Here is a 16,095-nt window from a genome sequence, read left to right as displayed (position 1 = left end):
TTTAGTTGATTAATATTTAAATTTAAGGGTGTGGCCAAGCCACTTGAGTGACAGATGGATTGCCGCTGTCAGTGCTAGCCGTTTGTCTGCTGTTACCATAGCTGTTATAGCCGTCACTTCACGTCAGCAATGTTAGCTGCTGAACTTGCCATCTCTGCAGTGTTTGTGCTTTTTTTCGGGATTATTATTTCAAACAATTTAATAATTGGGTAACGTTACAAAGCCCACGTCTTTGGATTCCGTCGTTATCGTTCGAGAGAACAACCAGCGCTGTATTTCAGTTGTTTTCCTCTGTGAACATGCACTGATGGATGTCTGACAATTTCGTTGCTTTTTGGGGTTTTCAAATTTAAAACGTCAATAAATGCTCGTTCGTTCTGCTCCCATGGAACAGATGGATTATAATATGCTTATGTAAGTTACCGTCAGATGAAATCATGCGGGCGTCGGCGCTTTCTCCGTCCGTGAATGAGCGCGGATTTTCTAGCGCATTTACTTGCACTTCAAAGGCAATATATCTATGGTTTAACGGTTAAACCATAACCCATTTGAGAGACGGCCAACATCAGAATTTAAAATGGACTGAATAAGCTCTCTACGAACTTGAGCGATGCCGCGCTGACGGACCATGAAAGAGTGACGGACATGTATGCACATAAATCACTGTCACACACAAACACTCTCGAAGTAATACACAGTCTCACTTGTAGCCATGTCTTTTAACTATTATAACATTTCGAAGGGCAAAAATAGGAACGTTTAATTGGCTTTACATCATCAGCTAACTCGATCACGTCGAGCTAGGTTATTTCAGATAACCAGGCCAGGCTCCTCAGCTCCACTCACGCCCCGCCTGTTTGCCTATTTTCTGTTATCCGGGAGTGACGCAAGGCCAAGATGGCGACGGCCGGCTCCGCCCACTTTAGGCTTCAAAAATGCTCTTCAGAAACCTACGGGTGACGTCACGGACACTACGTCCATATTTTTTTACAGTCTATGAGTATCGCCCATCACTATGTATCAGCCTGCGCCATCTAGAGTTTCATGACAGAATTTTGTATTTCTTTAAGCAATATAAGAGATTATTAAAGCATAATGATGTAAAAATAAAACATTTAATTTGACATTAATACAAAGTGCACTTTTTAAAAGTTTTAAGAAACAGTGTAGTCTCTTTAAACACACTTCAGTGTCCTTTTATTTCATTAATAGTATATTAAGTACTGTTTTTAAAAAATAAAATAAAAGACAGCACCTCACATGTAGGCAGCTCACTAGGTTTTAGAGTTTAGTGTTGAGTTAAAAAAAAATACTTAAATGTACAAAATCTCCTTTCAGTTCAATTTAGCTTAGCTCATTTTCTGTAGAGCAGCGGGTAGCTACATTTTTGTGTAGCTATGGTCCATCACTAGGCTTGTTCCATTGCAAAGAGAGCATCTATTTTAAAGCAGTCTCTTGGACAGCTCTCAGAGAAAAGCAGACTGAATAACAGCAAAAGGAGACATGTTTAGTCAGACTCTGCGGTGGCTCTGTATTACAGCAGAATAGCCTGTGTCAGAATCCAGTCTTTCTAAGCACATGATTGCAAAGAATTGCTTTAGAGATCATCCATCTCCAGCTGAACTCTTCAAACAAAATGACCAGAAATGATCTGGACATAGATGACTGTATGTGTTGTCTTTTCGTTCTCATTATTTTTCAAAAAAGGCTGTCGTTTCATGTCGTCTTTTCATGTCGTTGACCAAATCACAATGAAGGTCATTCAGGAGCTATTCACGGTTGTTTTGACGCAGCTCTCTCCTAGTAATGCCGGTCTTGAGTGTGTTTGTGAGAGTATTGTTTGGAAGAAAGGCCTGTCCTTTGTGTCTACTGGCCATCTGTGCTTCATTAGTGTTTCCTACTTGGCTGCTCTTTCAACTTTTCAACTTGAAAAGCCTTTCATAAAACACCCTGAATATAAATGTGGAGAGGGAAAGTCATTTATACTGGTGGATTTACTGGGTTATTTATTGTGTGTACCTCATTACACACAATATATCAGATATTTATTCTGATGGTCTAACCAGTACTTATACTAAGTTTCACATTAGCTGTTTCCATCCAAAGTTGCGAATGTAACTTGTGCACAAAATCGGAAAATCGCATAGAACATTTGTAAATAAAGCACCGTGTTCAAGAGAACAAAAACGTCACTTCCTGGGAAACTGGCCCAAAATATCTGTAATATCCCCGAACCTGTTCATCGGATTTCATTGGTCATGTCAATCACAACAAACACTAATCTCTAAGCGTGATGTGACAACGATGCTTAAAACGGAGGAGTTTTTCCTTTGAGTTTTCCGCGTACAGACGACACCATTGTCAAAACGATCCCCATTCACACGCATCTGCGAAAACGACTAAAAACGCTGTTCTGCTGCCAGGCCATTAGATGGCGATGAAACACCATAGATTGAACACGCAATACGCATGTGCATGACGTCATCGTCTTCAGAGATTCGCGTTTTCGCTGTTTACACGGAGACCGTTTTCAAAAACGTTCACTTTGAAACCCGTTTTCAAAAGTTCGTGTTTTCAGGCACTAAAAACGCTGTTGTCGTGTAAACGAATGACCAGAACGCTTAAAAAGTTTTACGTTTTTAGTTGAAAACAGTGTCGTGTAAACAGCCCGTTTACAGCTAACAGTAAATTTGCTGTAGGAAGGGAATTGGAATAAAAAATCACACCAATGTGATTGGTTCACTGTTTAGACCAACCACATCCACTGTTGAGGCAAAGTCATGTGAGTTGTTTGTTGCTCATCAAGGGATTTATTTAGTAAATGTGTTTCCATCATAGTTTACATGCATGTCTTCTTTTTGAAAATTTTTAGAATTTGTGTGTATCTTAAAGGGGGGGTGAAATGCTATTTCATGCATACTGAGTTTTTTACACTGTTAAAGAGTTGGATTCCCTTGCTAAACATGGACAAAGTTTCAAAAATTAAATTGCACGTTTGAAGGAGTATTTCTGTGGCAAAAATTGTCCTTCCGGTTTGTCACAAGTTTCGGAAAGTTTTTTTCGAGTATGGCTCTGTCTTACGTAAGATAGAGCGGAATTTCCTTATATGGGTCCTAAGGGCACTTCTCCGGTAAGATCGCGGGCGCGCGCACTCGTAGACCAGAGAAAGAGAGCGAAAGCAGTTCGCCATCAAAGCGCCCTGCCCGGCTTTTGGGAAGTCAATGTCACCAAAGAAGTGTGTTTTTGGATGCCAGGGCAAGACAACCCTGCACAGATTCCCAAAGAACCCAGCGTTAAGGAACCCGTGGATGGAGTTTGTTTTTCCTGAGCATAAACGGAGTTGTGTAAGACTGTTGTTCCCTGCATTTCGACGATGATTGTTTTATAAACAAAGCCCAGATCGACGGATTTGCAGATCGTCTAATGCTTAAGGATCGAGCAGTCACAATGATAAAGGTTCGGTGAGTAAAACTGCTTCTAATCTATTGTCTCTGTGTGTTGTTACTGGCTCGGCGCATTAGCACAGCTTTAGCTCCGCTCACACGGCACGCCTCCAGCCGCTCGTTTTTTTCCGGAAAGACTCGGTACACCCTATCTTTCTTTGATAAAAATAATAAAACTAAAGACTTTTTGGAGATATGAAGGATGCAATACTACTCTATAGGTACTCAAGATTAACAGGAGATTGAGTGAAAATGAGCATTTCACCCCCCCTTTAATGTATTTTCATCCAGTGTTTTTTTATTTTTTTTATTTTTTATGTGATAACCCAAATTTAGCATAAAAATTGGTGGATGGACACAGCTATTGAATTATTGGACAACCATTAGACAACTGTGGCTGCCTCACTCTGCCTGTACACCTAGGCAAACAACACAAACCATTCATTCAGGGTGTGGAATAGTATAAAATAAGTCACCAATTGTCTCGGGTAGATTCAACCAAACGGGAAGCAATGCTTGGTAAATTGTAAATGTGATGTCAGGTTTGGTTGGTGTTGAAGCTTGAGCCGACGTTTCTGGCTGAAAAGCTGGCAAAGATTTAAGAAGCTTCGTTTTATTAGCATCTAAACATACGCCTCATTGCAGTGACCTATAATAGAGACCGAATGCCTCTGAAATAGGTATTGACGTTAATAGTTAGTGTCATTACAGATGAAAAGGGACAGCTATTTCCCCACAATGTTGCCATGCGCAAAATAAGAAAACAGAACAACTGGATTGCTGATGTATCTATCAAGCATACAAATGGGGTTGGAGTATATGTAGAAATTAGGGCTGTCAGTTTAAAGGATTGTTTATTCCGAAATGAAAATTCTGTAATTGTTTAGTCACCCTCATGTCGTTCCAAACTTTCTTTCTTCTATGTAACACATAAGAAGATCTGTTCTGTTTTGCTGACCATTGACTTCCATAGTAAAGACAAAAATACTGATAATATCCTATTATTTTACGTAACACAGTTGAAAGAAATACACAGTTTTTGAGCGACGTGAGGGTGAGTGAAGACTTTCATTTTTCATTTCTGGGTAAACTATCCCTTTAAAACAGACTAAACTAAGGATGTGCCTAGTGCCATATATGTTCTGTAAGTTCTTCTTTAAGTCATCAACATGTCAAGTAGTCTGACCTCGTAATGTAAGCATGAAACCGGCTATTGTCATTATTGGACACGTCACATGAACCTTTCACTGTTAGTTTGAAATAAATCTTTTTTTCAAGGTTACATTCTCTTATCTGATCATTTATTCATGAAAATATGTATTTATTCCTGTAAAGCCTATTCAATATGCAAATTAATTCTAAGGTCTCTAAATCATCAACATGATCAAAACGTTGCGTTTGTACACAAACTACATGCCTTCTGTCCTCTGTTTGATAGTTTAAAGGTTTTTTAGCAAATAAAAAGCCTTTAGTATCATTCTAAAATTGTGGTACATGTGTCTTTTTGCTGTGAAATCTTTGCTGATTTGCATAAAGTAAACGTAAGAATAAGTTTTATATTGTTAGTGATATTTCAAGATGAACACTTACTGACTGAAGCAACGTACATTTACTTGATTAGCCATACATCATTATTAAGAAAAATCATGTTAAAATGTGAGTATCAAATATGATGCATTAGTACACAAATATGACATTGATTTACATTACAAGCTAACAGAATTCTATCTTTTCTGCCATATAAATATCAGCATTTGCACAAAATTACATATTTTAGTTTGTGCATCTGAATAAAATGTAGATGTTTTTTTTTGCTTCTAGTATGAGCTCCATATTGTCCTATATATGAGCCATAAAAGCATGATGTATCAAATATATATATATACATACTGTACAGTGTATATTGTCTAAAGGTTCAATAAACTTTTTTCTGACTATTACTTTATATTTCAGGCTTTGCATAGTTAAATATGTTACAATATGTTGTTAAATACTTGAGCTGAAGTATATTTCTGCGGCATTAAACAGAATCACAAAAATAATGACACATATATGCCATAAAATGCTTTTGGTTACAGTTGAATTGAAGCACTGAAATTGAACCTTAACTCAGTGTCGTTGTCCATCCATCACTATCATGTTTGCCATTTTCTGCGCCATTACCTGCTAAGGTGTCTGATGTCATTTGTGTTGCTAAATGTGCAGAAAACATATTCAAGTCCATCTTTGAGCAGCAGCAGATGCGTTTCTGAGCTGTTCATTACAGCACATGTGTCCATTACTGCCAGTGAAGTTCAGCAGGTGGATGTGATGGGAGGGGAAATGTGCTCACGTAACAGCTTTTAAATCAGCCCTGCCAAAACCAATGAAATATGCTGCTGAACTTTTCATTGGCCTTCAGAAGAGTCCTTTAGACTTTATGATTTTCTGGTCGTCTGTATGCCAGGCATAATGAGAACATGAGCAAACGCCAACATTTTCAAAATTGAAAAAAAAAAAAAATAGTTTTGCTTAGTTATCTAGTGTTTCAACTCTTGTCATAATCATGTAAACCTGTAAATCTTGCACAACACACACAAGGATTCCAGAAAAAGTGTACATGAAGAAAAATCCAATGGAATTACAGTATTATTACAGTATAACAGTAACACCGCTAAAAGATCATTTAGACAACTTTACAGCTCAAATAACGCACATGTGAATTAAAAATATGAGCTTGTCGCATAGACTGATGTTGTAAGCGCCTGAGCATGGTTTTATTTTGTTTCTGCAAACCGAGCGATTAATCAGTCACTTTTTTCTGTGGTAATTGACAGCGAGGCACAGATGTTTTCAAAAGAGTTTAATGGAATACTCCAGGTTCAACAGAAGTTAAAGTCTCCATGATATCAAAATTGAAGTTTTTTTGCTTTTAGTATGAATATGTTAGTCTTATTGTTGTCTATAAGCTATTGTGCTCCAAAACAAAAACTTCATATTTAGAAGATATTAACATTCAAAACTTAGTCTCTCACTTCTGCCAATATGGATAAAAGATTTTGATAACATCACTCTGCACTTTAGCTTCTCATCAGATTTACTGTCCAATCAAATACTCTCTAGAATCTAAAGCGTCCAGCCTCCTACATTATAAATAGACTCTGAAGCTACGGCTGAAATCGGTTACTTGTTTACACATTTACTATTCTCTACATGGTGAATGACACATAGTGCACTATATAGGGGATAGGGAACGATTCAGACGGTGTAAATATGCTTTTCATTGGGGCGAATGAAGTCTGGTTTTACAATAGTGTCACGAGAACCGCCGCAGCGCATACACAGTCAGACATTTCAATTCTTCACAGAAAGCTATTTTAAAGCGATATGGAGGAGAAACTGTTAGAGATTAGAAGAAAACTGAGGTTTTACCGAGCTCAACGGCTCTGGCCGAGCTGTGATATAAACTAAACGCTATTGGCTATTTTAAAAAAGGGAGGAGCTGTTCGATATGTCCCGCCCTGTCTTCCTATTTCATTGGAAATTACGTCAACACACTGTGTGTTTCAAGGCTTTTCAGTGGGCCTTTTAGCTCAATCCCCACAGTATTTGTGGTTTATAATGCTTATAAATTTTTTAAGAAAACGAGGGACAAGTCAAGGTCAATTGAGCTTAACTTGTACTGAACCCAAAATATTTCTCGATTTCATAATGTCACACCCATAGTGAACCAATGTGTACCATTTTAATACCGTGCGAGTTTGAACTCAATCAGTAATTCCTGTGCAATCAACATCCTTTTACGCTTTAGTAGCCACGTATATAGTAAGTAATACACCTTCAAGACAGATCATTTTATTCATGTCTCTGTTTGTGGGAGCTTGAATTGCCTCTACTCTTTTGACCTTGTCAAAATCCATAATAAAACTGATTTAAGCAGTGTCTAATGGAGCTCCCGGGTGTGTTATTTTATGTGTAACTTAGAAAGCGTGCTTGTCGTTCTTGAGTTGTGGCCTCTTTGGACAATGACCTGTTTTTTTCCTTTGTTTCTGAGGCTGCATTTTTGACGCCACGAGCGGGTGGTCATGTCTGGGAGCAGACTGGAAAGTGGTGAGGTGTTGACTCTCTGAGGGACAGAAAGCTGTGAAGTGTCCAGGCTCATAAAACCGCACTTGTCCGGGCTGAGGTGCATATACATTATAGATGTGGAGAAACAAAGAGAGATGTGATAGGTGGCAGCAGGAAGGAGGAAGTCATAAAATGAGTTGTAAAATCATGCAGGACTCTAAGGGAAAATTTTGAAACAATGAAACTATCCAGACTTCATAATATACTCAACCACATGAATGTGCTATATTTTTAGAAAATTGATGTAGTGTTATATAATGCTTGACTTTTGTTGCACATGGGTGAAGTGCTGAAGTGGTCCATTTTCATTAATAACGCTAACTACACTGCACAAAAAAGTTGTAAATAAAAAATATATTGGAGCACTGTATGATTTACAAGTAATATTATTTCAGTGTTTCTAATTCCTTCCCTTTTGTGACGTAAATTTGAGTGAAACGGCTTCTTGAACAAGGAGGCAGGACTTGATTGTCCATGGGGCATTGATTGGATGGTTGTGGTTTTCTATTGGTCAATCTCATGTGAGTGGCAGGTGGCCCCGCCTTCGCGCCAGTAAACATATCATCAGAGAAGAGATGTCGCTGCAAGAGGGAGATATTTTGGTTAAAGATTACGAGGGCACATGATTTTTAAGAAATAATGATGTGCGTGGATATATCATTTATAATACTGCAATATGCCATAAAAAAAACAAGAATTGTCATTTAATTCAGTGTGTTCTTTGTATTTTTTTTGTGAAATTTACTAGCAATTTCTGAGTAAAAAAACTATTTTAAAGTAAATCCTACACCAATTTTTCATTTTTCACTATCATTTTCTGCCTAAATGTACTGTCATGTTGCTAAGGTGTTTTAGGTGGTTACTAGGGTGTTGCTATGCGGCAGTTAGGGGGTTCTGGGTCATTGCTAGGTGGTTGCTATGAGTTAAAAAAGTGAAAGTGACGTAAAGGCCTAGTATGGTAACCCATACTCGGAATTTGTCCTCTGCATTTAACCCATCCAAGAAAGTGCACATACATTAGGAGCAGTGAGTAGTGAACACACACACACACACACTGGAAACCATGGACACACTCACCCAAAGTAGTAGGCAGCCATTCACTGTGGCGCCCAGGGAGTGATTGGGAGTTAGGTGCCTCGCTCAAGGGCACCTCAGTCGTGGGTAGTGAGGGTGGAAGAGGGCGCTGTTCATCCAAATTTATGGGAAGAGAGTATTTAAATGAACCACATGAGGTGATTTACTAAGGTTTGCAGTCATCAATTTACAGGCATTTGCACCTTTATTTACCGCCCAAAAAAAGCATGTTTTAAACCAGACACTAATTTGCGCTGCTCTTGGTAGATTGTGTTGGTCATTATGGAAATGATCCGGCTGCGTCAGTGTTCTTTAATTTGCGCGTCATCAGTAGATCACGCACAGAACTTTCCTGTCCCATCGGCACTTTTTTGGAATTGCACTCTCATGCTAATTTGTGCTGTTTTGTAAATCTGGCCCCAAAGCTGTAGATTAACCTTCAGTATGAGCAATAGTAATATTGGGAACCCTATAGTAGAGGGAGCAACTTTGGCCTTTCCAGACACCAAAAACAAAAAGGCAGAATTTAGCTTGATGCAGTACCGAATTAGCTTTGTTACACCCACATCTCTGCCAATAATCAATCTTCATCACTCTGATATGAACCAGTTCTGTATTGTACCATATGGTGAGCAGAAGTAACAAGCCCTGCATTAGAAACCTGTGAACATTCGGTTCATTTGGGAATTTACTGTGTGACCACTGCAGCATAGTAACATATGTCCTGTGTTTTACAGATGTATTTTTGTACAGAAACTGGATATTAATGTCTCAATTTCTATTAAGCACTTTTTTTATTTATTTTTATTTTATTTATTTTTTTATTCAGTGATAATATAATTTAATATTCAATGCTCTTTAACGTGTCTCATAAATTAGCCTACACCACTGGTAAAACGTGGAATAATTAAGATATTTTATCTTCTGCTCACCAAGGCTGCATTATAATTTTATCATAAATGGAGTAAAATATTGTGCAAAAGTATTATAATTATAATAACTGTTTTCTATTTGAATATATTTTAAAATGTAATTTATTCCTGAATTTTCAGCATCATTACTCCAGTCTTCAGTGTCACATGATCCTTCAGAAATGATTCTAATGTGTTGATTTGCTGCTCAGCTATTATCAATTATTGTTGGTGCGTATTGTAATGATCCGTTGAAATTCAGTGTTTATGAATGCCACAACTCGAGACTTAAAAGGCGTATGAATCATAGGAATGACCCTCAAGCACAAACGTGTTGCATTGGTTCATGAGTCTCGTTACTGTCTTTCCTGTGGTAATCGTGCTGAAACTTTTGTTGCACTCCAGAGACTCTACAGGCTTTATATGTGAAATGACTTTAAGGCATGTTTTCGGATAGATATAAATCTCACATTTGATGGATATATGAGCCCACTGTCACCCGCTGTACATATCAGAGTTTTGTTGACCTCAGCAAGAATTTTCCTGAGAATGGCAAAAATGCATCATGACCGACTCGCCTTGTTCTTGCATTGATGGAATGATATCAGGCATAAAGCATCCTTATGTATTAATAATCTCGCCTTAACATTGTTTTAAAGATGAATAGTTTGTCACATTATATTTGAAGTTATGTTCTAACTTAACTTCCTACTATGGGACTCCTCCAGTGCTAGATTTGGATATTTTCCCTGCATGGCATGTTTTAAAGTTATGTTAACCTACATATATTAATAGCTAAGAATGAAATCCCAAGACTTTATGAATGAGACATCATTGCATTTATTATGTGCATGCTGAATGATCATGCAACACTGCACATACTGTATTTTTCTCATGGCAGGGCCGACATGCATGGTATCATGTGAAATCGCTACTTATGTTATTTTTGGCTGGATCTTTAATTTAAGCTGAGGTCTTTATTAAAAGTACCATGACTACCCAGCAGCCTCCATGGTGAACATTGCTATTACCACCCAGACACATCTTTCGGAGCGATAACTGCCCTGTGCTGCTGCTAGATAGAAACTCAAGGGCACCATCTTTCAAAAGAAGTGTTTTCTCCATACAACCATTTCCTCGCTTGCTGAGTATCAAGGTCTTCTTCTGAAATAACTGAAATAATTATTCTGTTATTTCATAAGTCAGCACCGAGAATAATCACCAAGTAGTTTGAAGTACACTATACCGATCAAAAGATTGGACAAAAAAAAGCAAAAAGCTTACTTTCATTTTATCATCCAGCTTTATGAGATGCATCCTGGGATGCTTCTTTGAACCATATTGAAAGATTTTCAGTGTATGTTGGACAATTTTTGGCTGCTTTTCCTTCACGATCTGATCCAACATCCATTTAAAATCTAAAAATCTAAAATTATCCTTTTTTTTGCATTTTTTTTTTTTTTTTTACTTTTTTAAGAAATGAATATAACACTATTGTCTACAAAAGTATTTTCAAGCATTTAAGCATAAACATTCAGAGCAAAAGATTTTTGTTATAATAATAAAACATTTTGTCAAGCTTTTTTTGTCCGAGCTTTTAAAAAAGAAAAATATAAAATTATTTTATTTTATGTTTGTATTTATTTATTTATTTTTCAAGATTTTAAGCATTTAAGCAAAAACATTTAGATCTAAAATATTTTTTAAAAAATGTATTGCTCAATCTTTTGACTAGTAGTGACTATAAAAATCTAAATACTTATTTGCTTTCGATAAATAGATGGGGTAATAATGATTTATAAACAAGTGCAAAATCAAATAAGATAAAAGGTTGATACATGGGTAGGCTTGGGTTTAACCCAAACCCTAACTTTAGTTAGTTTATTTCATGATTGCTCCGTTTATCTCATTTACCATCATAAACAACGTAAATGGCTTTACACACTGTCACACTGTTGCCATTCAGATAAAGCACAGAGTGTGTAGCCTGCATGGTCCTGATTTAAGATCAGATGTATTGACCTCACCTGCGGCCCTCGAGATCCCCTCAGCTTCTCCCCACAGGAAATTCAATCTTGCTACATAAGCGTACGTGTCTTGAAGGGAAGGCCACACTCATTATCTGTAGTGCAGCAATAGGCATGTTTTGTCCTTAATGAGAAAACATGCCACAAGAAATCAATTACTAATTGATTATTGGACCTTGAGATACTTTTTGAATTGCTGTTTTGTAAATCTTTATCGTACTGACAAGTGATTTTATTTATAAACATATTTAAAGAGGACCTATTATTCCTTTTTACATTTTCAACTTACTTTAGTGTGTAACATTGCTGTTTGAGCATGTAAAAGGTCTGTAAAGTTATAAAGCACAACGTCATTACAAAGGGAGTTATGCTCTATATCATTAAAGGGTTAGTTCATTCTTTCATACTCGCCCTCTTGTCGTTCCAAACCCGTAAGACTTACGTTCTCTTCAGAAAACACAAATGCAAATCTTATTGATGAAATCTGAGAGCTTTCTGTCCCTCCATTGACAGCTACACAACTACTACTTTGATACTTCAAAAAGTTCATAAATAGATCGTAAAACGAATCCATATGAATTAAGTGGTTTAGTCCAAATTTGACTGAAGAGACATGATGACGCCTGATGGAGGGAACGGAGACATTATGTCCCTCCTGCCACAACCTTGAACTCTCCGATGTATGGCCGGGACACCGTCTCAGCTCCTCAGCACAAACACAAAGAGTGGATGCATGCCGCCATCTTATATACCCGTATGTGTGGAGGAGTGGCCAGGCATGCAAATTCCACTCGCCAATTTCATTGGGCGTTTTCTAAAACTCAGAGGTGATTGGGGTTCCCAAGTGAGACCCCTAATATCAGTCGGCATAACGTCGACATGACTGACAGAAAGGGAACCATAATTCCAATGAACATTTGCAAACTTACATGGTTGAAACTACAGCTCTCGAGCTGTGGTTAGAAGCATAGTTTCTTAAATGACAGTAAATAGGTCATGCTCTTGGGCACAATAAGCAAGCTAACAATCAGTACATGTTCCCTATTTTAACGATCTAAGCACATGGTCTAAAGTGCAGGGCGCAAGCACACTTAGGGCGTGTCCAAATCCACTTTTGCTAGTTTAACGGCTGGAAAAATGGTCTGCGCCAGACATATGGTCCAAAAGGGTCGTCACTATTCACTTAATGAGTAATGGGTGTGTTTTGGGAGTAACGTGCAATAAACCAATCCGAGTCTCATCTCCCATTCCCTTTAAAAGCCATTTGCAATTTGCAAGCGGAAAAACTGAACGCTTCTCTAGGAAACGGATCTGCTCGTGCGTGAACCAAAGTGTACGCGCGTTGTGGATCCGCCTATAGGCGCACATTACTAACTTGCTCTTTAAATAACAATAAAATTATAGTGTATTTCAGTTGCCTCAAAATAGCAACGCGCCAACAATGCGCCTGAACACACCTCGTTTTCAGACCAGCACGCCTATGGGCGCACAAATGGGCGCAAGTGCATTTGCTACTTAAACAACGTGGTGCAGGACGTGAAAATGATAACTGCGTTGGGCTGATAGGGCCCTATATCTTTCATTGTATATACATTTTAAGTTCTATTTTAGTGTGCCAACAGTTACTGCTGTTTTTGAAGAGTGTGCATTTGTGTAAAATGCGCAAGGGAACTACGATAAATCAAACATCAAATAAAGCAAAATGACTCGGAACAAAAACAGTGAAGTAGTCATTAGGTGCCATGATCGTTACAGCAGCATCTTGGAGAAGTTATTACTCTACCACCTACGTGTGACGTTATTAACGACAGTCCTATATTGCTGAATCAATGTGGTTCAAACGACAGAGGAGCGACCATGTTCCTACAATTTCGAGAAACAGTTGTGACTAGTTGATTAATTTCTCCAACGATGCATCACACTAGGGTAGTTAATCAGCAAGTTACATTACATGGCAGGAATCTAATGTCTCCACAAGGACAGTAAAACCTCAAATCACCTACTGTACATTGTGAGAACCAGCAAAGTGTACCCACAAGGATACCAGCTTAATAAGCCAAGTCTTTATGAAAATAAAAGATGTAGAAAGATTAATGTGATGGTTGGGTCGAGGTTTAGAGAATGGAAAATATCATTCGCTCAGCAGCTTAAAAAAAAGAACAAGTCATCAAGTTATTCTAACAGACTGACAAAGCTAAAAACTGATCCTGGATCTGCACGAAACTCAAACTGCACATCCATGCCTCCTTTGCTTGATGAACTCATGTCAGCATGCCGCCGCCCGATGCTCCGTTCGACCATGGTTACTGTGTTGACACTCACGCTGTATCTCCTAGGTAACGCTTGCCTTCCGAACGGCAGCAGGCGTGGTGTTACGGCACGGCTCAAGAAGATGTTCCTATGCTCTTCTACCAAAGCCCCATCCATCAGTACACAAAGCAAGTCCTCTTTCCACACAAGTCTCCAGTATCTTTCCTCAAACAGCTCTGTTTATATCAGCGTATTGTCCATACTCTGGTGAAAAAGAAGTGCACTTGATTTATTAAATGTAAACTTATAGTGTACTTCATATCCTAAAAGTATATTTTTAAAAACTGTACTTGCAGATAATATATATATATGTGTGTATGTATATATATATAAATTTGTAATATTGTCACATTTTACTTGAAAGTATTTTAAATCATTAAATATTTTGTTGATATTTAAATAAGTACACTTATTTTGATTAGTTGAGTAAACATTATAAATCACGTGTAAAGTACATGTGTATAAGAACTGTCACATTTAATATATTTGAAATGTACTAAATTACAACTTTATTACAAATGTGTAATTACAAGTATATTTTAAAATACATACAATTTTCAACAGAAATAATTTGTTTATCATAAAAGCTTATCAGTACATTCAGCAGTACACTTTCACCATAATTCAAATATAATAGAATTATGAAATTCCATGTAAAGATATCCTGTTAAATGAATGTAATGTTGAATCTAATGAAAATGTATTATAATTTAAACTTATATTAAATGCTTAATTATACTAATTAAGTAGGCCTATATTCTTTTAAAGTGTACTTGTTTTTCACAAGGTCAGTCCTTTCATTTCTTTTTATTTTCTTACATGTTTGACCTCTGTATCTCTCACTCTTTTCATTATTTTTATGTAATCCAAAGACATTCTGCTGAGTATTGTTATACTCAGATATGTTATATCTGAATATGCTATATCCGCTGTCTGAATACCCTCTGCAAAATTGTAGCGAATCCTAAATATCAATTGTATTGAATTCTTGAAGTAGACTAGCAAATGATGAAATGTCATATTAACTGCTGATTGTTTAATGCTCTGTTTTGTGTTTTTAACAAACACATTTAGATGCCAAAGAATGCTGTTATTGAAATACATATCCATCATTTTATGAAAACGGGGCTGTTAGCATGAAGTGGTAATGATGCTACAATTAGTCTGTCACATTTGATTGCCATACACCCAGAGGGCCGCTTCTGGGATGAGAAAATGATGTTTATATGTGTCAGTTCTGTTTGCCAAACGGTTGACGAGTCGTCTTCTGTGGATCACAGGGTCATATGTCTGCCATTTGTCTTCCACGCTTCAGGTGTCAAAGTAATCACTGTGCCTTCCATAGCCACCATCACCTCCCATTGATTAATGTTATATTGGCTCCTGCTCCACAGTGATTATTTTTAAAGATTATTTAGCCTTTAGGGGTGTAAATAATGTGTAAATCTCAGGCACAAGTCAAATCATATGCTAGATGATCTGAGCTAGAGAAACGCAATGTCCGAAAGGGCCGTTCAAGGTCCAAGAACGATAACTATAAAGATAACCATAACGATATTTGCATCCACACCAATGAACAATAACGGTCTGTTTATTTTAAGCTCGTGCGCTGCTGTTTCAAAGTGCGTCCAACGTTATTGGACATGTTTTAGCGGTTCTTATTGCATTTACACGGCTTTAACCAGCAGATGTCCTCAGCATGCTATGTTTTGAGTGAAGTTAGTGTAATAGATCTAATAACATAACAGTAAATTCAGATGACGTAAGTTAGTCAATATAATAGAATAAAAACAACACCTTGTCTTTTTTACCACAACTTCAAAGGAAGCAAGACAGTGTTGTCGGAACGAAACGAACGAAACGAGACCCACTTCTACCATTTATTCAGAGGGTATGAACGATTGTTTTCCATACATTTTCTTGAAAAGGGGCTTGACTTGTCATACAGTGGACGATTTTTCTGGACCTCGGCGATTAACTTCTCCGCAATTGTGTCTGCCATTTTAAATGCGCGAGCCCTTAAATTACAATTCTGATTGGCTGTCAGTGTTTTATTGTTCAACAGCAGGAAAAAAATCGTTACGAAAGTGATCCCAACGATATCGTTTCCCTACATCGTTATCGTTATAGCTGTGGTGTGAACTCTGCTATTCTTTAATATTGAGAACTATTTTTAGAACTATATCTTTATCGTTATCGTCTTTGGTGTGAACAGGCTTAAAT

The 16,095-nt window shown here is 37.4% G+C and overlaps 1 protein-coding gene across 4 annotated transcripts in view; it reads left to right on the top strand.

Annotated features, from left to right (window-relative positions):
- Positions 1–16,095, top strand: part of kcnip4a (potassium voltage-gated channel interacting protein 4a) — a gene marked incomplete at both ends in the record, with an annotated part of 252,120 nt that overhangs the window by 190,389 nt on the left and 45,636 nt on the right. The window contains one exon of one of the 4 annotated variants that reach the window (XM_081359522.1): positions 13,899–14,004. The exons of the other annotated variants lie outside the window; for them this stretch is intronic. Coding sequence (XP_081215648.1) covers positions 13,899–14,004 — 106 coding nt within the window. The remainder of the gene's footprint in view (positions 1–13,898; positions 14,005–16,095) is intronic. 4 annotated transcript variants of the gene reach the window in all.

Source organism: Scardinius erythrophthalmus (genome assembly GCF_964197995.2).
Source record: "Scardinius erythrophthalmus genome assembly, chromosome: 2".
Lineage (NCBI taxonomy): Eukaryota > Metazoa > Chordata > Actinopteri > Cypriniformes > Leuciscidae > Scardinius > Scardinius erythrophthalmus.
This window is presented reverse-complemented; position numbering and strand designations above follow the sequence as displayed.